Source organism: Carassius gibelio, chromosome A7 (assembly GCF_023724105.1).
Source record: "Carassius gibelio isolate Cgi1373 ecotype wild population from Czech Republic chromosome A7, carGib1.2-hapl.c, whole genome shotgun sequence".
NCBI lineage: Eukaryota > Metazoa > Chordata > Actinopteri > Cypriniformes > Cyprinidae > Carassius > Carassius gibelio.
Window position 1 is genome coordinate 12590533 of NC_068377.1, and position 25464 is coordinate 12615996.

General features: G+C 39.9%; 2 protein-coding genes across 8 annotated transcripts in view; one reads left to right on the forward strand and one right to left on the reverse strand.

Moving 5' to 3' along the window:
• LOC128017757 (TP53-binding protein 1) lies at positions 1-16939 on the forward strand. 7 transcript variants are annotated; one of them, XM_052603255.1, is made up of 29 exons: positions 1-165; positions 2044-2249; positions 2343-2424; positions 2501-2582; positions 2700-2746; positions 3435-3536; positions 3619-3673; positions 3919-4079; positions 4181-4301; positions 4647-4735; positions 4810-5009; positions 5404-6670; positions 6756-6872; positions 7046-7228; positions 7426-7492; positions 7713-7796; positions 9293-9587; positions 11250-11309; positions 11477-11626; positions 12284-12504; positions 12774-12920; positions 13198-13586; positions 13666-13857; positions 14044-14226; positions 14761-14949; positions 15455-15549; positions 15655-15851; positions 16406-16542; positions 16662-16939. In XM_052603255.1, exons 2-29 carry the CDS (start codon positions 2070-2072, stop codon positions 16829-16831), a joined length of 5262 nt encoding a protein of 1753 aa, XP_052459215.1. In that variant the 5' UTR covers positions 1-165; positions 2044-2069; the 3' UTR covers positions 16832-16939. The 7 variants fall into 7 exon arrangements, with proteins under 7 accessions (XP_052459215.1, XP_052459220.1, XP_052459219.1 ...); XM_052603260.1 differs by having other exon boundaries at positions 4822-5009; XM_052603259.1 differs by having other exon boundaries at positions 3435-3530.
• LOC128017758 (gamma-tubulin complex component 4) overlaps positions 16929-25464 on the reverse strand; it is an 11700-nt gene continuing 3164 nt past the window's right edge. Inside the window, exons 5-18 of the mRNA XM_052603263.1 lie at positions 25365-25421; positions 25188-25267; positions 24885-25086; positions 20184-20349; positions 19973-20097; positions 19457-19507; positions 19269-19374; positions 19064-19171; positions 18825-18969; positions 18559-18736; positions 18340-18474; positions 18141-18257; positions 17299-17438; positions 16929-17222 (exon numbers count right to left, since the gene is read on the reverse strand). Coding sequence (XP_052459223.1) covers positions 17210-17222; positions 17299-17438; positions 18141-18257; positions 18340-18474; positions 18559-18736; positions 18825-18969; positions 19064-19171; positions 19269-19374; positions 19457-19507; positions 19973-20097; positions 20184-20349; positions 24885-25086; positions 25188-25267; positions 25365-25421 — 1623 coding nt within the window. The 3' untranslated portion in view covers positions 16929-17209. The remainder of the gene's footprint in view (positions 17223-17298; positions 17439-18140; positions 18258-18339; positions 18475-18558; positions 18737-18824; positions 18970-19063; positions 19172-19268; positions 19375-19456; positions 19508-19972; positions 20098-20183; positions 20350-24884; positions 25087-25187; positions 25268-25364; positions 25422-25464) is intronic.

The following is a 25464-nucleotide window of genomic DNA, read 5'->3' on the forward strand; positions in this document are numbered from 1 at the left end:
GCGCGCATATCCAAAGATGCAAAGGCACCGTCAAGTGACACTCAAGTATCCCACACACACCCCATCATCTTCATAGAGATCATCGACACGCACAACATTTCCTTTCTTCCTGCTTTCTTCCAGAAACAGACAAGCCTGCGGTTCGGCACAGGATCCGTTTCTCAGGTAATGGGCTCATTTTTGTAAGATGTCGCCATCGCTGTGACTTGCATTTTGTGCTTCCAGCGCGATGCTTTGTGACCGATGGACGAAGTGATTTAACAGTCTGTTAATAGTCCAATGTAACAATGGTTCCTCGTCTGACCACATAATGTCGAGAGGATAAGGCATCGTTGCATTACCTGATGGCTTCGAGTTCGAGACGACAGATGTACAAATATTCTTTCGGAAATGCCGAAAAGGCTGGAGTAAGCAGCCATCAATCGTTGGTATCGACGATTGTCATCTCATATATGTTGGCAGCAGCTAAACCAATTAAAGCATGATGCAACACAACACAAGATGATGATCAAACACAGAACTGAAGCAGGTTTATGGGTCAGTCCATGAAACTGATGCCGTTTGTTGTTTGATAAGGACATTTCTGTTAGAGTCAAAACATTACAACCTAAATTATTTCATTTTAAGATACGCCAGAATGCAAATATGACGGGGTTGACAGTTTTAAAGTTTAATTTGACATACAAGGCTTATACAAGGTACTTTCTTATAATTTCTGAATTAAATTATGAATTATAAAATATATGGAAGTTCTTTTTTTTAAACAATTATGTACGAGAGTCACAAATGGTTGTACCAAGATCTTTCAAAATATGATTGTAATGATTTTGTAGGCTTATTAAAAAAACAACTACAGAAAACTAAAGAACCAGCTATATCATATAGCCCTGTGTTTGTTCAATTTATTGATATACAAATTATCATTATTGGCAGTGTTGAAATGATAACACTAATAATGATGATAATCAGATTAAAACTCAAAGTTGATGAGATCTAACAATATTCATTGGAATAAATTGTGAAAAAAAATGATCTCAAGAGATTTCAGCTAGCTATTGAGCGAATTTTAATCAAAGATAGCGAGTGATTTAACTCTTGTGAGTCAAATGTTTACGTTTTTGTCTTCCAGGGCTCTGTCTTTAATGGGCGTGCTTTGATAAACGATGTAAATCGCTGGAGCAAGTTGCAACAAAGCCCTTAAGTCAAGAAACCCTAATACGCTTAATGTTATAATTAAGTGTTATTTCTTATTAATTTAATGGTTTTTGCTGCTGGGTAATAGTAACTACGCGAACAGACCCACTGCTTCCTTAAAACATCTGCGCAATTCCAATCCAAAACCTGAGTACAAAACCCCGCCTTACGCTTCTCTCTCGGCCAATCACAGCAGGTTTCCTAGCCGTTCGGTTGAGCCAAGAGCTTTCGTGTCCAATCAACGGCGAGTATTCGTGCCGTGTTTTTTTTTTTTTTTTGCCGTGAAGTAAATCTTTAATGTTAGGCTGTGAAAGTATACAGATGTTCTGTACGTGCACGGTAAAATTTCACACGTTCGTTGAGATGGATTAACACCTAACAGCAATCCAGCAAGTAAGATAGCTATTTATTTCCTGCTGTGTTTTACAGAGAGGGCTGCTTTCGTCTCAGGCTGTAGGTGCAATGCTAGCTAACGTTACCTGCGTCCGTGCACGCACACTCTCTCCGGGACAGGAGTAGTATGAAGCTGCAGACTAATATTGCGGGACACAGCTGTGGAAAGTCTTTTCGTGGGAAAATGCGGCGTTAAAAAAATCCACGTGTTTAGCTGTTTGAGTATTTTAATACTTTAAATAATTTCAGAAAGTCTAAAAGAAACACATGACCAGCCTTTGACAGAGTAACTAATAATAAAAGCATGTTTATATAGTGTTTTATCTTGTTCACAAGGTGATGGAAAATGCATAAACATAGAAATAAATCTAAACAAAACCCCTGCCAAAAACACATAAAATTGTTCATTGTGAAATCATGTGTTTTAACCCTCCTGTTTGATCTCTGTGTGTGTAGACTTCTGCTAACCCTGTCCCATCCTTATGGATCCTGGCGAGAGTGATCTTGATTCCAGTTTTCCTCAGACAGAAAACCCCTGCCTCATAGTAGAGGACTCGCAGCCTGACAGCGTGGCCCTGGAGGACGATCCTGACTCCAGCTACTGTGCCCTTCTCGCCCGCCGCCTCTCTAACCTGCAGCCCACATCACAAAGCCCTGTGCTGGTGAGACATCACAAGCCATAGCAGCTAGTGTGTGTGTGTGTGCTTCTCTGTAAAGACTCTAAACATTGATACTGAGTCATCATGTCTTTGCAGGAGATAATTTCTTCCCCTACTAAAAGTCATTGTTTACAAAAAGACAGTCAGATTGATAAGAGTGACAGTACTGCCTGCTCAGGTAAGTAAATTAACCTATGGACACAAGATTTCATTTATCATATGTTTATTGAAAAGGGGTTTTTGATTCGTTTCAGACAATTTGCAGTCCAACCTGGGTTCAGCAGCTACTGAGCACAGTCAAGTTTTTGAAGTTCACTCTTATCCCATATCAAAAAGGTAGTAAATATGAAGCTGGTATTGAACTGCAATGACATCTTACACAATTTCCACAAGTGGGAAATATTTCATTTTACTAAAAAGCTTTTATTTTTGTTTGTAACTGTATTTATGCAGAAGTGTTACCGAACACATGGAGTCTGAGGCTAACTCCACCACACATGGTAAGATAAATGTCAGATGTTTTTAAATTAAATTAAATTAAATTAAAAATTAAAATTAAATGTATGCATTTAGCAGACGCTTTTATCCAAAGCGACTTACAGTGCATTCAGGCTATCAAATATTTAACCTATTTTTATCCAGTTTTTATTATTATCTTTGTGCTATTATAGTATTAGTATTTTTAATGATCGTTTATTTTTATGTTTTACATTTTCACTTTAATTGTAACTTTAATATATATAAAAAAAATGGTAGTTTAGTTTTGTGCTTTTTGCTATTTTTATTTGTTTAATATCTGTGTGCTATTATAGTATTAGTATTTTTAATGATCGTTTATTTTTATGTTTTCCATTTTTACAGTACTTTCATTTTTAGATTTTTTTTTGTTAGTTTAGTTTTGTGCTTTTTGTTATTTTTATTTGTTTTTATATTTCTATTTAGCATTAATTTATTTTTTATTTTACTTATTTAGCAATTTTAGTACTTCAACTTAAATCTATTTAAACTTTTCTTTATTTATAATATTTCTAGTTCATTTCAGATTTATTTCAGTTAGATTTAGTCAAATATAACAAAACTGAAGCAATATCGAGTTGTGTCACCATGGCCATTCATTTCATGTGATGCTGCTTTACTAAAAAAAAGCTTGGCATTATAAATTGAATGTTTGTGTTCATCTGATCTTAGATGAGACGTCTCAGTTCGGTCTCTTGGAGCTGTCAGAGAGCCAGGGGGTCTTTGAGGAAGATGAGCCGGATGGAGCTCCTGCAAATCAAACAGACAGTCAGTGTAGGTTTAAACTTTACTGTACACTATTGACCTGCTGCCGTTTAGTTTTTTTAATGGGTTTCTGTTCATTTTCTCTTGTCAGGTGGATTGAAGAGTTCAGAAAGAACACCATCCAATCAAGATGGAAATTCTACAGGGCAAGAATCTCTTTTCAAAAGCAGTAGTGTTTGCACATTTTGAATTGAAACCTCAAGAAGCTAATTGTGAAAGTTCCAACATATCTATTGTGCAATTCTACATCACAGGCTTGAAATTTGTTTGTGTTTTGGTAATGAAGCATGACATTTTAAGGAATAACATTTGTCATATTTGTACAGTTCTAATTAATGGTAACTTGCCCAGTTTTAGTTTGACAGTTCTACTTTTCTTGATGATGTTGTAGGTCAGAGGTCAGTTCAGGCTGCCCTTCGAAGCCTCAGGATGGGCTCGGCAGGAAGCTCAGTATTCAGACTATACTGCACTCTCAATTAACTGACAGTCAAGAAGATGAAGATGATGTGCTTGTTTCCTCACAGGATGACATGTTTGAAAACGAGAGAAATGGTGTGTGGACCCAAATTATTCTACTTATTTTCTGTTATTGCCTAGTTGTGTTTTTGCTTTAGTTTCTTGTAGTTATCTAGTTGTCATGTTCACTATAACAGGCACAAAAGCAGACAGCAGTGTTTCAGAGAAAGAGCAACAGCCAGCATCCACACCTGCACACAGTCTTCGCTTGCTTCATCTGTCTGGACAGGGCACGCTTGTACAGGAGAGTCTTTCACAGTGAGTGGCTATTCTTAGCATGGTTTATTGATCCTTTTTTTTTTTTTTTTTTAGTTGGAGGGTAAAATTAAGTGTCTTATTTTATAGATTACAGAAAAGGCAAAGAATATTAACTGACGATCTTCCAATATCTAACATACTATAAATGCTATACAATCATCTGCTTAGTAATAGTTCACCCGTTATTTTAATATTGTGATCATTTACTCACTGTTTAGAGTGTTAATGACTTTGATGACAAAAAATAGAATCTCATTTTGATCTAATTTGTTTCTCTACGTACACTGAAAAGGTTAATCATGGCATTCAATAACTGACTGGCCGCCTTTCTTTCATTTTTTTTAGGCAGTCTGTTGACTTTGTGGCTGCCACTCAGGACAATTTAAGCCAAACACCTTACATTGTCCCAAATTCACCCACGGAAAAAGAGCAGAGTAAGTGTGTTTTACATACACATGAAGTTTATGTGATGCATTTTTTTAACCCATTCCTGAATTATTCCATTTAGATTATAATGAAGCTTCTGGATCCCCAATGGACACATCAGCCCCCCCTGAGGACCAGCCACCAGGGAGAGAGGAAGAACCAATGGACATGGACCCCTGTCCCAAACCACAACCCACAGCCTCCACTCCAGTGTCCCAGAGTTCCCCTGGATTTGTTCTGGATAAAAGCCTCTCTGTCCCCAGCCAGCCTGAATTCTCACATGTATGCATCAGTTATTCAGGGTACAGGTGTGGTCACATTCACAATTGTTTGTCGAATTTTGTGGGAAATCTGAAATCCAGTAGGATTCAATAGGAAATTTTCTGTGAGGGTGAACGATTTTACCACGCAATCACACGGATTGTGCATCGGGTTCAAGTTGGACACACAGATTTGCAATGTTAAACAACAGAAAGTTGTGCAGTTTGAAAGTGACTTCTGTGTGAGCTGTGCTTTATATAGTGCTACACTACTGATAATATACAATGATGGACCTATTTTGCATATATTTCGCTAATGTGACCACACCTTAACTTTGTGTTACAGTCCACAGCATTTCAGTTAAACATCTGGTATTCTTTTGTTTATAATTTACTTACCACGTTTCTCAATGTAGGACGTGTTTATTTCCACTCCAAGTCTTGAACATGGGAACAATAGTCCAGGGACTGAGAGCTCAAAGAAGTTGCCTCACCAAAACAACCCATCAGCATCGCCCAATCAGATCGGCCCAGCGGAGCAGCTAAAAACGTCTTCAAGCAGCGATTCACAGCCCTCTGGGGTGGCTGAGTGCTTTCAGCTGGAGCTCAGCAGTGAAAACAGCAGCTTTGCTCAGAAGACACAGTTGTTCGTTGTGGAGGAAGATAGCCAAGCCACACAGATCGCGGAAGAGGAAGGAACTGTTGGTGCAGACAAGAGTAACTCAAGCACCAAAAACCATTCCCAAAATGCAGGCAAGAATAGAATGGACCCTGAGCCTGTTAAAACATCAAATTCACAAAGTCTTTCCAGGACGCCTGACTCAAATATTACAAGTGCTTTAACCGGAAAAGCAGAGGACTGTGTACCCTCCCAAAAGATCTCGCAGGCTGTTATAGGGATCCAGAATATAAACGCTTCTCCAAGTGCAACTCCGTCCCAGCTTTCTGTCGCTGCAGACTGTGTTTCAGACCCCCCTAATGCACCACAAACAAGTAAAGCCTCAGTCGCCGAGTGTTCAAATGCCTCGCCATCAACTGACAGACCTGTAACCCCTGTTCCTGTCCCCCAACAGTCTCTGTCTCAGTCAGTCTCGACTGCATCGTCCCAGAAGAACACAGAGAAGGAAAAAGAACATGTTATTCAAAGCCAGAGACTCAGTCAGCCCATGACACACAGCCACAGTGTTGTTACAGACAGCGTTAGAAATGCTGAAGAGGAGGAGAGGATTGATGAAGGTGAGATCCAGAGAGAGGGGACAGATGATGACACTGGGATCAAGCTGGGTTTGTCTGAGAGCCAGCTGCTTTCTCCAGAACCCATGGAGGAGGAGGAGGAGCAGGAGACATCCCAGTGTGAACCCAGCAGAGCTGACCACTCCTCCAGCAAAGAGGAGAGCTTCAGTGTCATGGTGCTAGAAGAGAGCCACAGGGTCTCTCAGGAGAAAGTTAAGGATGGGAGGTCACAGCCTTTCATAAGCTCCTCACAACCTGTGAGGGGCTCTGTGCAGGACAAACGTGAAGCCACGGCAAAGATCTCAGGGTCTCAGCCGATGGGATCAACTGAGGTTTCACCTTTACAGCTTGAGAGAGCTAAGACCCAGGGCACACAGCCTAGCGATACAGGACAGCACAAAAAAACCTCAGACAATGCGGCCAACAAAAGTTTGAGTGACAGCTCTGGAGGTAGGCTTAAGCCTCACAAAAGTGATCTGTTATCCCTGCTGATTATGTAACCTGTCTTCTGATTGTTTCTTTCTTCCCTAACCAGAGCTTCCGTTTCACTTTACATTGCCCAAAGAGGGCGAGCTGATCCACCCAGCAGTGAGTGCAACTCCTCCACAGATTAGTCAGCTGAAACAGACCCCGAGGCACAGCACTCCTATTGGTGGGTGTCCCTTTCTTATTGTTGCATAACATATTTGTATTTTAATCAGTATGCTGAGATGAATCTGCACACCCCTCCCTCTTAACCTTCCTGTCCTTCTTGTGCTGAACCATGTTTCTTTTTCTTCATGCCTTTTGGATTTTTTTCATGCCTTTTGATGACCTCGTTCTCAGAGCCGTCAGAGGCCGACGTTACCAGGGAGACGACAATGGGGGCCAGTGAGATTTCGGTGGAGGAGAGCAGAGAGGGCGAAGAGCCAGCCGCAGTGGAGCAAGATGGGAAACTGAGTCTGAGGATGAGACTGGTGACCCCAGTGGAGGAGGGCAGCTCGGGCTCAGAACATTTCAGCCTGCAGAGTAAAAGACATTTGTTGTTGTTTCAGACACAGACATTTTCACTCATTGTCTTACACCAAAAAATGATCATATATAATTATAATTGCATAATTAAATTATATACTTATATATACATATATATGTGTGTTTTGTATTATTTAAGACAGTTATATACTGTCGGATGTAATGAATTAAGCTTGATTTTAATGCTTCCCCAGAACCACCATTAACAGATGAGGAAGGATCTGTCTCCAAGGCTACCACTGTTGCCATGGATGTAACCAGGTAACTTGCGGTAGTTGCTATGCAGGAGCTTGTCTGTGGGATGGATGAATTTTTTTAGCTGTCACTCACAGCTGCTGATTCACTGCCTCAGTCTTTTTAACACATTTGTAATAACACTGGACTTAATATCATTTAAAAACTGGACAAAATTGCAGACATTATTTTTCATTGTTGGGAAATGATGTGGTTTACTGTTTCCCTGTTCTTGTCTGTCTTTCAGTCCGTCAGTGTTCAGCCGTGTTCGGGAAGTCCACAAGCAGGTCCAGGTCCAGGATGATGCAGAGTACAGTGATCCTCCGCTCAGGTACCACACTCCTCTAAAATAAGAGAGATGTCACACTTTACATCACCACCTGCCGTTCATTACAGATAAAAGTATATTTTGTGAAAGTTCTATAAAAAAATAATACTTGTTTGCTAGGTATCTTGAATTAAAGGCTCTCACAGAGCTCCACAATGAGCATTTACGACAAAAATTATTGTGCCTTTTGTGCTGTCAAATAAAAAGCAATTTTGTTCTTTGATGCACAAGCAACTTCATGATCCTGTGTTTTCAATGTCTCAAGAGCTGCTCGGTTTGCATTTAATGCTGCTCCACACAAACTCCATTTCTAAAATACTTTGGGTCACTTGGATCAAACGTATGGCACTCCAACCATCTTACCAAATTTGTAATGAGAATCATTTATAAATAATTTCTGAGCTACATTTAAAATTACCTATAGCTTTCTGCAAAATGAAAGTTTTTTGTTTAATGTTTAAAAATTAAAAAAAGCTTTTGGAGGGGCTTGCTTGAGTGCTATTAAACAGAGTAAGCATAAAGCCCTGTCTTAATTTACTAGACTCAATGAGAATAATATTGGGCACAACTGACCTTGAAATCTTTTTTTGCTGAGGTTATAAATAAAGATTCCCTTGGTGTTGGATATCTTTAGAAACCTAAAGTGGGTTTGAAATTGCCACTTCTGTCTGGTCAGGGCTGCAGAGAGACGAACAATGGAGCATGACCCATTTCCACAGCTCAAGGTTGGGATGTTTTTGGTTTTGTTTTGGTCCTTGTCTTTGGCCTGGGTTCCTCAAGGTGTTCTCCTGGTGATCTCAGGGTGCTTTCACACTAGCACTTTTGGGTTCGAATGACGTCAGAGTCTGGTATTTTTGGATGATGTGGTGAATTTAGGTACGCACCCGCGAACCGTACCTGAGTCCACTTAAAAGGGCTGGTCTGGGGTACGGTTCAAGTGAACTCTATAACAGTTTGCTGCTGATGAACGCAATCGTACAAAATCGCGGAAGTGAACCGCTATTTAGGGCTGAACTAATGAATATTTTTATCATCGATTAGTTGGCTGATTTTTTTTTTTTTCAATCAATCTGATTTAAAAAAATCTTTTTTTCTTTAATTGCCAAAACTCCCTTTTCCACATCCTGCACAGTGCTGTTCTTTAAACAAATGTGGGAACTGAATGCTAAGAAAACATACTTGTGACGAGTGATGGCCTTGTTTTTACCTAAATGATTTATAATTTATTTGAATATATAATAAAAATAATATATAATGTTGTTCAAATTATACAACAATAATATAATGTTGGACAAACTGCGCAACCCCTGCAAACGCCATTACATTTTTGTCTCCAAATCCTACAGCCCTATTTTTATGTGTAAGTGGCTTCACATGTCAATAAATTGTTTTGTTTTTTCATCACTAAGTGAAACATTAAAGTAATTAAGCAAGGTCATGTGCACTAGACTAAACAAATGTTCTTCTGCCTCTATGTGATTGTCTCCCCACTTCTTCAGCAGACAAGCAAGCCAGCTGTTCAGTCCCCCTAAAACTAATGACTCAGGACTGTCTCCCAACTGGCCAAAAGAGACCGCGGCCAGCAGAGCCTCCGGCCGAGTCACTGAAGCTGTAACTCTGCATCCTGCTGGTATGGAAGCAAACCCTCAGCCTCTGGTCAGTGGTCTGTCCACCCCTGCCAGAGAACAAGAGGTTCTCATCACTTCTGGCAAACCTCGAACACCTGTCCGACAGAGAGCCGTGTCGCAGCAAACAAGTGTGGATAACTGCTCCACCACTAGCCCGCCCAGCAAAGTAAGAACATTTAACAATAAAATACAACAATTAACAATAAAAACTAAACAATAACATTTGCTGTTATTTTATCCACCCTCAGGCCATCCGAGATGTGGGTAACTTTTTTTCTTCAGTAGAACAGTAAAGAAGAATTTTAGGTGAAACCATTTTTCTTGGTGATACAAAAAATGTAAGTGTATTTAAAGAGATTTAAATAACAGACAAGACCAAATCAACCTGCGGCTATTAAGGATACATTGAGGTCTGTGTGGAGTGTGATCTTTCTGACGGATGCACGGGCTCATACTCTCGTAAAAGTTCATTTACAAGAGATATAGAGAACGCATGTGTTTTATTATTAATTAAAATGGTACTTTACCTGTGCTTATCCTGGATGCTGGGACAAGTTAATAAATAATAATTACATCCGCGGGTTCTTATAAGAAATATGTGCCGTTCCGTGACATCACCTGTAGTTTTCTGAAGAGTATTTCTGATGCTCAAAGTAGGCGGTGGCGGCAGTGGTCATGTTGGCAGCATGTCACTTTTTATCCTTAAGAAATAAAGGATGTGCAAATCCGTCGTCAAACTGGGCCTTGTTTGTAAAACAAGCATCTTCGAAATGCAGGGAACAAACACAAACACTTGCACAACTCCGTTGATGCTCTGTAAAAATAAACTCCATCCACTGGTCCCTTAATGCTGTTTTTTTTTTGGTAATCTGTGCAGGGTTGTCTTGCCCTGGCAACCAAAAACACACTCCTTTTGTGACATTTCGCGACGCTCTCGCTCTGATCAGTGAAGTCCGTTGTGCTCTCTCTGCTCTGCTATACGGGAGCGTGCGCTCTTCCGGCAGAAGTGCCCCTAGGACCCATATAAGGAAATTCCGCTCCATCTAACGTCACACAGAGCCATATTCGAAAAAAACTTTCCGAAACTTGTGACAAACCGGAAGGAGTATTTTTGTAACAAAAATACTCCTTCAAACGTACAACTTAATTTTTGAAACTTTGTCCATGTTTAGCATGGGAATCCAACTCTTTAACAGTGTAAAAAACTCAGTATGCATGAAATAGCATTTCACCCCCCCCCCCCCCTTAATATAATTTAAACGGTTCAACCCCCTCACAGCTTTCATGAAGGGCAAAATTAGCTATATAGACCAATTTTTTTTTTTTTTTTTTTCTTTTTTGATACCAGGCTGTAAACGTGTTTTTTATTGCTATAAAGTTGGGCATTTTAACATGGGGAGTCTATGGGAGTGACTCCCTTTCGCCGCCAGACTCAAGTGGCCAGTCGATGAATTGCCATTTTAGTCACTTCCTTGTTGACTTCTGGAGGAAGAGCGGGATGTTGCCGCTCGGTGAGAATGCATTTACCTTCATTAAACCTCAGTGTATTTTCAGGAGCCACAGGTTTTGATTTGGTCTTGGTTTTATGTTGTTTTTTCTGTTTGTTTTTTTTATCTCAAAAACCAGCAGCTGCTGACTTGCATTTTATGAATCACCAAGGACAACGGTTTCACCTGAAAATCTTCTATACTGTTCTACTGAAGAAAAAAAGTCACCCACATCCTGGGTGGCCTCGGGGGGAATACATTAACTGCACATTTTCACTGTTGGGTGACCTGTCCCGTTAACATGCAATATGTTATATTATGTTCTACCTTTGGTTTGACAGAGAGCTGTGTCTCAGCAGACCAGTTTTGACCGGTCTGCATCGTGCAACCTGTCTGGAAGGGTAAAATATTTCAATAAATGTTTATAATGACTTTATTATTTCTGGTGAATATGAACAGTCCTGCACAATGTCATAGATTGCAAGAAATCCACTATTATTTTGTATTATTATATGTAAAGGGCTGTAACTTTTTAGGTGTATACTCAAGTGTTATCTTACTCTGAAAGGGAGAACCAAGCACACCAACCAGAACCCATCCAGGCCCGTCATTGCGCACACATGTTCGCACCGTCCAGGAAGTCCGAACAACGGTCACTCGGATCATCACAGATGTCTACTATGAAGATGGCAGAGAGGTTGACCGCAAGGTTACTCATGTAAGAAGTGTTGCCTTGGCAACTCCACAATTTTTGGTCATGTTGCTCTAGTTATAGTGACATCTTGTGATAATCGTTTTGATTCAGGCATGAACAATTTAATCCAGTGACCAAAAGTGTCTAATAATTGGGACATTAGGTGGCTGGTCATGTGATCTCGACATGACAGCCCTCATGAGGCAACCGGGTGCCAGGTTCACATAACTCAACCAGATTTGAGCACAATTCATGAAAAATACAGAAGTCATTCTCTAATATTTTCTAGAATGTCTATTTGTTTTGTCCTCATTACGAAAATGTCAGCCTTTGGCTCACCATCCCAATGATTTCATAAGTTGGAAGTTTTCCTTTACCTTATTATAATTTACAATGATATATTTTTTAACTTTCTTTTCAGGAATTCACATTTCACTTAAATACTCCATTCAGTAAGCTACTGATATGACACATCTTCATTTTATTTGAGTGGGCATGATTTTAAAAGTATTTCATTATGGGTAAATATTTTTAATGAGAAAAATATTACTTGGTGCACCTCCAGTATTTGGCTTTCAGTCTCAGTTTTATGATTACTCCAGGACAGGTCAGAAACATTGACAAAGGACTCAAGGATGGATTAAGCAGATAAACAAACCTCTGCTGTATCTTTTCTCCAAGGAGTCAGAGGAACCCGTTGTGGATCGCTGCGTCGTAGAGAATGACATCTCTCCGTCCCGCACAGGAAGCTCCGTGACTTCAGGAGACCTGGCTGACGTCAGTTCACTCTCCTCAAAGGCCCAATCACACCACGACTCCAGTAGGACAAGCAGTGGAGGCCTGGGCCCTATCAGAATGCCAGATTTTCTAATGCCCCCAAGCCGAGGGGGCAAGTTTGGCCGGTGAGAAGTCATCTAGTCTCTGTTTCCATGACTAACACTCTGCAGTTTACACACGAGTCCTGGAAATGGTCACTCTTGTAGGGAAGTAGGCCCTAGGAAGTCTTGTTTGCATGTTATTGTCAGTACGTTTCCTTCAAGCATGTTCTCACCATCTCTTTATTAGACACGGTTATGATTTTAGTATCTTCTCATGGCTGCTGCCCCATACACATTTGGTCGAGGGCGTTTCAGCTGAGCGCATCCTCTCCTTGTGTGTGTTTGAACCCCAGGTGGGGGGGACGGCAGCAGCTGAGGACTCACACTGTGGAGGTGGGGTCAGAGGTGACGGATGCATGGGGGCCTCAGGTCACTGCCCAACTGAGCCCCCGTGGCCGTGCCCGGCGAGGAAGGCCTCCTTCCCGCGGCCCTCTGTCCAGGTGAGGTGCTCCTGGATAGACTGGCAGGGTCCAAGACACTGTTTGTATCTTCAATTAGGCACTAATTTATAGCCACTTCATAAAGCCTCTGTTTTTAATCACTTTGCATGACTCTTGTTCCTTTTCCCCCCAAAATGTCTGAGACATTAGTATTAACGCAGCTTTGCTTTATGGATCATGGAAAGCTTTCTGTTTGCATAATTAGAGGGTGTTGTGATGCTCATTGTGTTGCTTTTTTTCTTCTCTCTTTCCATCACCTGCTTATACTGACTCTCAGAGGTGGCAGGACAGGACAGAGAGGTGGTGCCCATGGCCAGGGAGCATCATCCTCAGAAGAGGAGCTCTTTGCCCAAAGGCATGTCCAAGCCCCGGGCAGCCCAGTAGAGCCCAGTGCTACAGGCCACTTTGACTCTCTCAACACACTCTCCCCAGATAACAGCACTGGCTCCAGCAGTTTTGTTGGGTTGCGTGTGCTGGCCAAGTGGTCATCCAACTCGTATTTCTATTCTGGGAGTATCACCCGAGACCTGGGAGAGAACCGTTTCCGCCTTCTGTTCGATGACAACCAGGAGTGTGAAGTACAAGGAAAAGACATCTTGCTCTGTGACCCCATTCCTCTAGAGACGGAAGTCACTGCCTTGACCGAGGAGGAGTACTTTAATATAGGTAAGCAGGAACAAACCAAAACAACACTAGAGCACCATTACCTGTCTGAATCCATCCTGATTCTGTCTCCGCTGTTCAGGTGTGGTGAAGGGTCACAAGACTCAAGGCTCTGAGTTCCTTTACTGTGTGGAGAAAGCTGGTCAGAGTAATTGGTACAGCAGAACGTCTGTGATTCTCAGCATAGAGCAAGGCAACCGCCTGAGGGAGCAGTATGGACTGGGACCCTATGAACCATCTACACCCCAAACCATGGCCTCTGACATCAGCCTTGGTGAGTCTTCAGCTGGCCTGTTCAAACCTGTGACCTGTGGTTTCAGGCTAATTATGGAAACAAACATCTACTATAATTCTTTATACTAGCCAGACTTAACTAGCCAGACTTTGACCTCTTGGTATGCATACTACTAAATATCTTGAAACTGCACTACCTTTTGTCACAGTGTTATTTTGTCCTCAGATAACCTGGTAGAAGGAAAGCGGAGATGCAGAGGCAACTCCAGTGGAGCAGGGACCCCTACCCGCAGCTCCAGCAACAGCCCGAGAAACCCTGGGCCTTCTGGGAAACGCAAGCTCCTCAGCGGCACAGAGGACGAAAGGAGTCCTGCAAAGAGAGGACGCAGGGGGGGAGGGGCCAGAGTGGGTACGGTGCCCCTTGCAGACAGACTTTATTAATTCAACAATATGGACCAAAGCGTTTGCTCAGTTTTAGAAGAACGTTTTATTATATGCCTGATTTTATCGCCTAATTCGGTATTTTAAAGTTCTGGGTTTTAAACAACATTTTATTGGCTATGAAATTATGTTTTATATTTATCTGTAAATGTATTTTTAAATGAACTCGGACGTATGAATGACAAACCGTAGTGCTTTTCTCCCCCGTGTTTGCAGTGTTGCATGTAACTGTCAGGTTTTACAATATAAAAGCATCTGATAACCCACCTGAAGGTGTGAATAAATACTTCTTTTGATACAACTAAATGGAGTGCAGATCTCCAGCTCTAAACCGCAACTGGTATGTAGTATTACATGCTTTTCCTTTTGTGTGGGTGAGCACTCAACGGGCTTTATGGGATTGGTGCCTGGGTTTAATTCCTCACAGTTCATTTGACTTTATGGCTTCTTTTTTGTTACCCAACCATGCCATACTAAGTATCCTTTTGTTTCATTTGAACAGGACAGCGTATTGCTGCTTGTAACACATCTGGGAGTGGAGCAGACCTGCCCCCTGACCCCAATGACCTGGTGGCAACACATGGACCTCTTCCGGAAAACTCTTCTCTCTTTATGGGGTTTGTCTTCATGCTGACAGCGTCCTCTGAAAACGACAGAGACTTCAACCACCAGCCAAGCGATGAGGATGAAGGTGAGGGCTAGAACAAATGAAGAGCGCATGTGTGATTGGTGTTGAGTGTGCTTTGTGTTTAAGGCTTTGTGATTTGCTTTGTGATTTATAAAGGCAAGCATCATACAACATTTGAAGCAATGATGCCAAGGCAGCAAAATTGCCGTTTAGTATGGTTTGTGGAATGTTGTCTTGGTTTCTTACTAGATTTGTACTAAATTTTTACATTAACTTTTCAAAGAAATTAATACTTGTTTCCTGGCTAAATTAAAATGATCAAAAGTGACAGTAAAGACATGTTGCAAATGGTTTTCAAATGAAACATGCGACATTGAAGACTGGAGTAATGATGCTGAAAAATCAGCTTTGCATCACAGGAATAAATTAGGTTGGAAAATGTATTAAAATACAGGACAGTTATTTCAAATTTTTCAATAAAAAGTATAAATAATTCCAATATTGGAGAGCATACGATTTGGATGTGTGTGTTTGTGTATAATGTGATAAACCTCATGATTTTCCTTAGAGTATGTTCAGAGAGCACCGTACAGCAAACACTATACAGTGAGACAACTGGAGGCGGGAGGAGGAATGATCCTGCTTGACTTCAATGAAGAACAGGTGAGCTCATATTCAGCACCACTCCTCTCTTTCCTGCAAGAACTGCACAGCATCCTTTTTGCTGTGTGTGCATGTTTTATTTATGTGTGTTTCCTGCATTGTCAGTGTAAAGCAGCCTATCAGAGCTTGCTGATCGCCGACCAGCACTGTCGGACCAGGAAGTATCTGCTGTGTGTGGCAGGTGGAGTTCCCTGCGTGTCTCAGATGTGGGTGAGGGACTGCTGCCAGGAGAAGAAGCTGGTCAACTATAGGAACTACCTCCTTCCTGCCGGTCTGGGGCCAGAGGGACGCATCGTGGAGTGGTAAGAGCCCGTCTCGTTTGGATAGGACTATACTTATCTCATTTATTATTAATTAACATAGTTTTTCAGATCCAGCCTTTAGGGCAGATTGTCAGCAAACAATTCATCTGTTCGTGGTAAACATCCAGTGTATCTACACAAGTTGCCAGAGTAATGAGTTATGATGCCAGGACGCTTGAGAGAGTGGCTGTGATAGTGGAAAGAGAGCGTAAAATAATGGGGAATAAATATTTAGACCAAATAGCATTTCCAAAAATCTGATTGTAGTAACATTTAAAACCAGCTTCCTCTAGATTTAAAAACTGCATCAGAAAAGCCCCAACTCTTAGTCTTTTATATTGTACTGTAGCACTTTGAGTGTGATATGCACGTTATTATTATTAAAACCCCTATTATTATTTCATATGTAATTTTTTGGACTGCTGTTCAGACTACAAACAACAGAACAAAGTTGAGTTGAATACAACATCAACAAAAAGCATGTTTTTGCTGCCTGTCTTAACAAAACCTAAAATCATCTTTTTGGTAATAGATTTTTCTTGCTCTGTCCTCAGGCATCCTCGCTGTAACCCTTTTAAAGCTCTGAAGGTGGTGCTCATATCCGAAGATCGTGTGGATTTGTGGACCTCTTTGCTTTCCATGGGTGGTGCAGCAAAAGTTCATCACCATAAAGAAAACGAAGACCTTTCTGGTAGGTAATAGTACACTTAGTTCAATGGAAAAATTTATAGAGCTTTATAGACGCATAAATAACTGATGACAAAGGGACTAGAAAACCATATTCTATAATGTGATGTCAATTTTCGACAGACATTCCAAACATGAAGTTTGACGTGGCAGTGACATCATCTGAGGACCTGAAACGTGTGGCCCTGGACTTGCCTGTTGTGTCTCTGGAGTGGCTGATTCAGAGCTTGATCTGTGGAAAGTGCCTCAGCTATGACAGCAACTCTGAATTCTGTCACAACCCGTCTACGTAAACCATCGTCCTCCGGTGTCTTCTCACATGTATTTTAAACGTCCTCTGGGTTTTAATGCATGCATTTTACTGTACATAGTTTTTATGAAATAAAATAATTATTGTTTCACTTGTCTGTTTTATTTCAAAACCGAGATTACAAAGCATATAGAGTATTTACAAATTTTACGTTTTCACGCTCAAGGAATAGTTTTACTTCTCAAGAATGGCATAAGACAGTTGAAAGTGAAGAAAAAGCAGGACACAGACTGTGACAAAGACAGTGACATCTTACAATAATTTAAATATACAAATCAACACACTTATTGTATTAGGCATGTTTGTATTAAGCTGAGATGAAGCATTGTATGAATTGTGCCTCGAATCTTCAGGTGCCGCTTTATAGCCCGAAACTGTAGGACAACAAACAACATGAGTTACATTTTTGCATGTATCAGCTCTCTCAAGCACTGTAGCAGTCATGACTACCTTCCCAGCGTGCCTCCTGCCTGCGTGTAGTATTTGTTGTAGTCGAGTCGTAACAGCAGTTGTGCCAAATCAGAGTTTATCTGGTGGTTACGCACACTGGAAAGAATCTTGAAGAGCAGGAACGACTGACGACTAAAACCCTGGGAAGGAAAAGTACAGCAATCGTACACAGTTGATGTCAACAAAAAAAATTAATCACACAAGGGTAAATGATAATTATGAAATAAAGCATTTAAATTGTAAAGTAAAGTGTTTACCTTTATAACATTGTAACATAATGCATTATAACATACAAAGTCCTGATTTTGATATTATTCCAAATGTAAGATTGTATTTATGGAAGTCCATTTCTTATCAAAATATTTAGTAAACCATAATTATGAATTTAAAAAAAACCTGATTGTTCTAATTATGACTTGGCATGTCATAATTTTGACTTTTAAAAAAAAGTATCTCACTTTCAACTGCCATGATTGACTTGATCTCAATTTCAACTCGTCATTATGGTTTTTGTCATAATTTCAATTTTATAATTTAAATTAATAAAAAAATGAAATAAAAATAAGATAATTTTGACTTTTTGCCAATAATTTTTACTTTTCACTTAGCATCTCCTAATTTTAAGTCTTAACTGACACATAAGTTTGACTTTTTATATCATAATTATGAATATCATAATCGACTTTCATTGAAGTCGACTTCATAATTAACTCATCAATTTCATTATTATGACTTTCTTCAGTTTAGATTGTCAAAATCATGACCAAAGCATGATCCCACCCTCATAAAAACAGTCTTGCATTTGAAATAATTCTGAAAACGATTCACACGAGCAAAGCTACCTTCACAAGAATATCCAGCTGCGCTGCTCCTCTTTCATCCAGAGGCCCGAGGTTCTGACTGACCAGGGAACAGAAGTTGTGACAGAGGTCCAGAATCTCATTCAGACAGTGAAACACCTGGGAGAGAAACAGGATTTCTTTAAAAGCAGAACACGGCCTAGATTATTTACACAAAGAGAGGTTTGTGATGGACACTCACAGGCTTGAGCAGAATGAAAGACTGTGCAAGGAGATTGCTGAGGAAATGGTCATGGGCCAATCGGATGCTCTCAAAGTCCCGTGTGGCGTTGATCTGGTGTAAGAGCTGTGAAAACTGGGACTCCAGGACGTCCACCTGATGGACACACCCAAATAATTTGATACTAAAATATCTCTAGTGCGTGTTGTATGCAAATTGAGAGATGATTCAAGTAGTAACCTGAAGGTAATACTGAAGGTTGTCCACTAGGAAGGCCATGTGGTTGCGGAGTCTCCATTTAACAGCATCCGTCTGGTTTGATTTGAGATGCTTGCGCTGCATCTGTAAGGCCCAGCAGTGCTGCAGCTCAGACTGGACTCGACGCACACTCAGCAGGTAACGGAACACGACGTTATACCTAAAACAAGAAAGGGCTCACTTCATAGAAACTGCTGCTGCGGTGTTCATACTGTTCATTAAATTGCTAACATGAAAGAATGACCTACTTCTCCAACACAGCAGGAGTGAAAAGAATATGCAGGGGCCATTGAACCTTGTAAGCCAATCCCAGAGCTGCCCAGCCAGTAGGCGGAGCCTCACGAGGAGAAGTCTCCTGTGGAGGAGTGGTGCCCTCTCGGTTCCCAGAAGCCTCTGCAAGCATAATTATCCAATTCTGAGAAGTAGTTCCTACGTGGAAACTGGAAAGAGGTGGTGAAGGATTAAATAGCTAGTCAGGAAGTGATACCTTTGCTTTCTTTCCCTTGGTAGTCTATGGTGAGATGCAGGAGGGGCAGAAGATTGTCATCGTCTAGCAGCACTTTATGAGCTGCTTGCTGAAATGCCACATTGACATCTGAAACAAATGTAGCAAATTCAGAGAAGTTATGAAGATGAAAGAAGAATTTGAGGAAGCTGACCTGAAGGTTTAGAAGGAAAGTGTCTTAATATACCATGTTCTGTAACGGCAGATGGTGGGGTCTTCAGCATATGTTGAGCAAGGTCAATGAAGACCTGGTACAGTTCACCTCGCCCCAACAAGTAAAAGTCCTTTATGATCTGAAACAACAACAAAAAATTAATTGTGAAAGCAAAGGTGCACCTGCAAAAGGATACCATCAAGAAACGGCTCTTTATTTACCTTCAGCTGCCCCAAAAGATCTGATTCTTCAACCATCAAACTCCATAAGTGCTGCAGGAAAAAGACAAACACAACTGCATCTAGACACATGCTAGTGTTGTTAGCTTTAAGTGAATCTCATTAAAACATTTTCATATTTCAGCTTGAAAAACTTAATATTCCTTTACATCTTTTTCTTTTTTTAGCCTTAAATTCCTTGGCTTTTCCAGTTGTAAAATCGGAATCTAAATGTCCTGATATTTTCACATTTTCCATGACTGTGGAAGCCTTGCCATTGATCTTATCTTCTTTTAGATTTTCATTATCAAGATATATGTATAATATTATTTATGGGAATAATACTATGGAAGTCAATGGCTACCATAACAGTGAACAGTTGTATTTTACGAAAAATTGTAATGGCTTAATAAAAAGCTTCATTCATCTTTTATATACAAATTAAAATATGACCCAAAGAGGCTTTAGACATGTTTCATAGGATTCACCTTTGAATACCAATTTAGTTACAGGACAAACCTCAGCGACTGTGCTCCGAATGCCATCCACCAGATTCTCAAAGTCCACCAGACTGAAGAGAGGCTGCTGTTTGAGTCTGTGGAGCTCCGCTGCAAACATGTCCTCCTGGTGCTTCAGTATAGAGCCTGGTCAAACACACGAGGGCAGCGTTACGAAACTAAACCATCGCAAACCTACCTGAACAACAGCAGCAAAACGCTCTTCTGCTCACCAGCTCGGGATGGGCTCTGGTTGTGATTTTCAAACATTTGCACCGACTCCCCAACAAATAAGATTTTTTCAGCTACTCGAACAGGGATGTATGAGGGAAGCATCTCCACCCGCAAGGAGAACTGCTGCAGAGATGGTGCGAGCATGTTCTCTTCCTCAATCAGTCTCTATAGAGGGACAGTAATGAACAGAAGACAGTTTAATCCTAGAATATGTACATATAAACTGTGATCATCACAAATTTAATTTGACGTTCAAGCAGAGTTTGGTTGATTATCATACTCTACTAGCCCTTGCAGGTGATTGTTGCAACTACACCATTCTGCTTTTTCATAAGTGTGAAAGTGGATGTACAGTATATAGTATCGTTATGCTTTACAAACTAGGGGTGCTTGATAAATATCGGCCAATAATTAATGCGCATCTCGTCAGTAAAGTCGGTTCTCTAATCAACGGTAAATTCCATCAGGTGTGTGTTTTCACATAGAGCAGCTGTTACTGACAAGACCCGCTGTTAACTGACAAGCTGCGCAAATCCACGTTCATTATCAGCTGATTTACTGACGATATGCGCATTAATTATCGGCCGATATTTATCGTGCACCCCTATTACAAACTTCAGCATTTGTAATAACCTTAGACAAATCAGTAATGTAATAGCGGATGTTTTGCCAGGGACCAATTTATGTTTGGAAACTTTATAAAAGTGTAAAGTGAATAAGACAACGGAGTAAGTTAATGTGCCTCAACTTGACAATTTCAGCGCATTTTTATAGGACTCAGGTAGGTATGATTTTTTTTTAATAGAGGCAAACAAGCTACAATTCTAGTTTCAGTATTATTTATTATTTATACATTGTTTTTTTAATAAAATAAGTATTAGCTGTTTTACAAAGTGACCAACTTTTGGTTTTCGACCTCTGAAAACAGGTGTTAATCAATAATATGAATTTGGAGCCGCATTGGGCTCCCCATATCTCTGGGACTGAACAATGTAGGGCCTTGAAGATTCCAAAATAAAAAAAAGTTTATTAAGAACTAGAATCTAAAATCATATTGCAAAATCTTTAATGCTTCTTAAGTTCCAGACACACAATTTTTGGAAAAATAATCTTTATGGCACTTAGACAGGTGTGTTCAGTACAGTTATTTTGATTATTTAGTTATTTATATATATTTCTAGTTTATTTGTTATTCAGATACTCCTTTTTAAAAGGAAAGGAGAATCATTTGTATGCAAAGTGACTAGCATTTAGTTTTTGAACACTGAAAATGTGTAATTGTGCAAAATAAGCCAGGAGCCATAATGAAGTTACAGTATCTTTGTAAATGAACCATATAGGGCCTTAAAAATGAAGATACCAAAGGGACAAATTTGTTAAGACCAAAAATATAAAAGGTCATTCAGACACCTTTAATATTTATTTATAGGCATGTAAACTTTGGAGAAGAAAAAAACTGAAATGTGCTTTTTCCCCCATTTTTAAATGGTCATTGTTGGCACAAAATGCAACAAAGATGGCTAAAGTCAACAGATTTTACTAATAGACCTACCAATCTCTGTGTAAAAATAACATGATGTGGCCAGCTTTCTGAAGTTATGTTCACTCCCCTGTAATTTGGTTCTGAGTTACAGAGGGAAAATGTCATTTTGACCCTCCTCTACAAACTTTTAAACAAATCTGCAGGATTTTTAAACTCAAATGTAAGACTTTTTAAGACCTGCACAAATAAAATGAATACCATATGAGTTGGGGTAGAGCAATGTCTATTTTAACATATGACTATAAAAAGCATGATTTACAGTTCAGATACAGGTTTTCAAAACTAAAAAAAGTTTCATTATTGGATAAACTTCACATTTCAGCTTAATAACCATTTTAAAGAATATGGATGTGTCAAAAGTATCAATTATTCTATTAGTTTAAACTATTATTATCATCAATTTATTTTTTGATTAAATAAATATATTTCACTGTCTTAAATGTTCACATGTGGGTGTCTAAATTGTTTATATTTCTATAATGCATTATCTTCTTATCAGTCCACCAGTTTATATTTACAGCTCTGCGTGTTTGCAGCGTAAAAACATGGGTTGATTTTCACACTGGTCTAAATCAGGGGTGTCAGTTGCTGGAGGGTCGGAGCCCTGCAGAGTTTACATTCAACCCTAATTAAACACACCTGATCCAGCTAATCAAGTCCTTCAGGCTTATTTGGAAACTACATGGTATGTGTGTTTGAGAACCAAACTCTGCAAGGCACCGTTCTTCATCAGAAAATTAATATTCAAATTAATTTTCTGCCAGCAGGATCTGACAGGATTCCCTTTGTTTGACTGACTCACATCTAACGTGTATAGTAAAGACAAACTAACCATGTCATGAAGATATATATATATATTTAAATTTCAGCAGGCAACTATTTTTACAGCTACTATTCCTGCCCCAATTACACATAACAATCTCAATAAATTAGAATGTTGTGGAAAAGCTCATTTATTTCAGTAATTCAACTCAAACTGTGAAACTCGTGTATTAAATAAATTCAATGCACACGGACTGAAGTAGTTTAAAGTCTTTGCTTCTTTTAACAAATACAATTTTGGCTCACATTTAACAAAAACCTACCAAATCACAATCTCAGCAAATTAGAATACTTTATAAGACCATTTAAAAAAAAACATTTAGTAAATTGTTCTGGAAAGTATGTTAATTTACTGTACATGTACTGTTATGAGCTTCTACACCCTTGCTCCAGACTCTAGGACCTTGGTTTCCAAATGAAATACAAAATTTGCTCTCATCTGAAAAGAGGACTTTAGACCACTAGGCAACAGTCCAGTTCTTCTTCTCCTTAGCCCAGGTAAGACGCCTCTGATGTTATCTGTGGATCAGCAAATTCCTTCACACGTCTGTGTGTGGTGGCTCTTGATGCCTTGACCCAAGCCTCAGTCCATTCCTTGTGAAGTTCATTCAAATTCTATGAATCGACTATTCTTGACAATCCTCATAAGGCTGCGGTTCTCTCGGTTGGTTGTGCATCTTTTTCTTCCACACTTTTTCCTTCCACTCAACTTTCTGTTAACATGCTTGGATACAGCACTCTGTGAACAGCCAGCTTCTTTGGCAATGAATGTTTGTTTCTTTCCCTTCTTGTGAAGGGTGTCAATGATTGTCTTTTGGACAACTGTCAGATCAGCAGTCATCCCGATGAATGTGTAGCCTAGTGAATCAAACTGAGAGACCATTTTGAAGTCTCAGGAAACCTTTGCAGGTGTTTTGAGTTGATTAGCTGATTGGCATGTCACCATATTCTAATTTGTTGAGATCGTGAATTGGTGGGTTTTTGTCAGATTTGAGCCAAAATCACCATAATTAAAATAATCAAAGACTTAAACTACTTCAGTCTGTGTACACTGAATTTATTTAATACAAAAGTTTCACAATTTGAGTTGAATTACTGAAATAAATGAACTTTTCCATGACATTCTAATGTATTCAGATGCACCTGTATATACAAGTACATATGATTGAGCATATACATCATCATTTTGTTGTTTTACACACAAGCACAGATACATTATTTCACACACGACGAAGTTGATACGTACCTCTCCCGTCTCAGTGCGTGCACTTAATTGCTATAGCGCATGTCGTCACTATGCTACTTTAGCTTAGCACCATTCACAGTGGACTCAACATGGGCTTTTTTCATAGATCTTTAGAAAATATGAAGGAGCAAGTCAAGTGATGTCATCAGTGTGATTTTTATTACAAGACGACTGATTTTTGTCAAACGGTAACACCAGTGACACAAATCCTGGGGACTTGTGGGGTTTTCCTGGGGAAACCTGGGGTTTTCACTATATATTTTAAAATATGGAGCATTTTATTTTATTATTTTATATCAGGAGTGATGATATTACTGCGAGGAGGTCGAAGGGCTGCGAAGTGCTCTTCCGCCATACATTGTAGTCATAATTTTTATCCGCTTAGGAAATCACTAGTTTATTTTGTTTATACATTACTCATAACCGTAACCATTTTCAAATAGCGAAAACATGGAAGTGTTTGGTTGCTTCTAAATTCATCCCTGTTTGGATCCTAAGGAATTAATGGTATTAAGCTAAATGCTAATATAGTCACACTGTGCGCTACAGCAATTGAGTGCACGCACTGAGACGAGAGAGGTACATATCAACTCATCTAAGTTGAGGGAAGAACGTAGTTGAATATGGAAAAACAGTGGCATTTTCCTTTAAATATGTACATACATTTCAGGATGTGGTGCATCTTTATGGAATACTCACTTTAAATCTTAAATAAACTGCTTTCAAAATATGGCTTTCAAAAAAACAAAAACTTTTTTGTTCAACTTTTTAAATTGAGCCTAGGGAGAGGGTAAGTTGAGCCATATAGAATTAACATTTACCACTGATCACACTGAAGTAAAATCAAACATTTTCACTTCATGCTATATCAAAGCAAGGGAAATTCAAAAACTTATTTCCTAAAATCTCTGTGTGAGCTTTGTGATGGACTGGCAGGGAGTTTCCTCACCTGTTGCTCAAGATGCTGGCTTAGACTCCAGGTGAATAAAATAGATAACCCAATTTTGTTTAAGGTTGCCTATAAACAAGGGATGGCTTAAATTGCCCACAATTTCAAATCACCCTGCTCTAATTTATTTAGTTGCTCACCAAATCCTGCAGCTCACGGAGCTGTTTTCCACTCAGCCCTCCGATCCCCAGGTCCTCCTCCTCTTCCTCCTGCGCAGCTGTGGCTCCGCCTGCGCTGGGGCCCTGCTTGACAAAGAACTCCTCGCTCTGATCCAGCAGCAACCCGTGCAGCATCCACGCAGCCAGCTGCTTATACATCACGCCATGGCACACTGCAAGAATCCTGCGAAACAGACACTACCATTAGAGCAGTAAAAATAGAATTATGTGTCTCCCACCACCACGTGCATTAGGGGCTTTTATTTGGGAGTTTTGTGAGCTCACTTCTCTAAGGCCATCCTGACAGGAGGCAGTCCTCCACAGCTGTGCTTGTATACAGTCTCTAGGATCTGGCAGCCATGAATCTGTTGAAACAAGAAAGTTTCAGAAGGGTTATTATTTTCAACCATGCACTCTTCTAATCATTTACTGCAAACCGGTGGCTCCCCTCAAGCTACCAACCTTCTGAGACTTGATAGTCTCCACAACAACCATCACAGAGGGGAAGAGAAGCTGAAACTAAACAACAGAATAAATTGCAAGTTAGTCATATACAGGGGGG

Excerpts from the sequence above, each read along its gene's own strand:
- LOC128017757 (XM_052603255.1), top strand. The coding sequence starts at position 2,070 with ATGGATCCTGGCGAGAGTGATCTTGATTCCAGTTTTCCTCAGACAGAA. Across the intron at positions 7,493-7,712 it reads GTTGCCATGGATGTAACCAG|TCCGTCAGTGTTCAGCCGTG; the intron begins GTAACTTGCGGT and ends TCTGTCTTTCAG. Across the intron at positions 14,227-14,760 it reads GGGGGGAGGGGCCAGAGTGG|GACAGCGTATTGCTGCTTGT; the intron begins GTACGGTGCCCC and ends TCATTTGAACAG.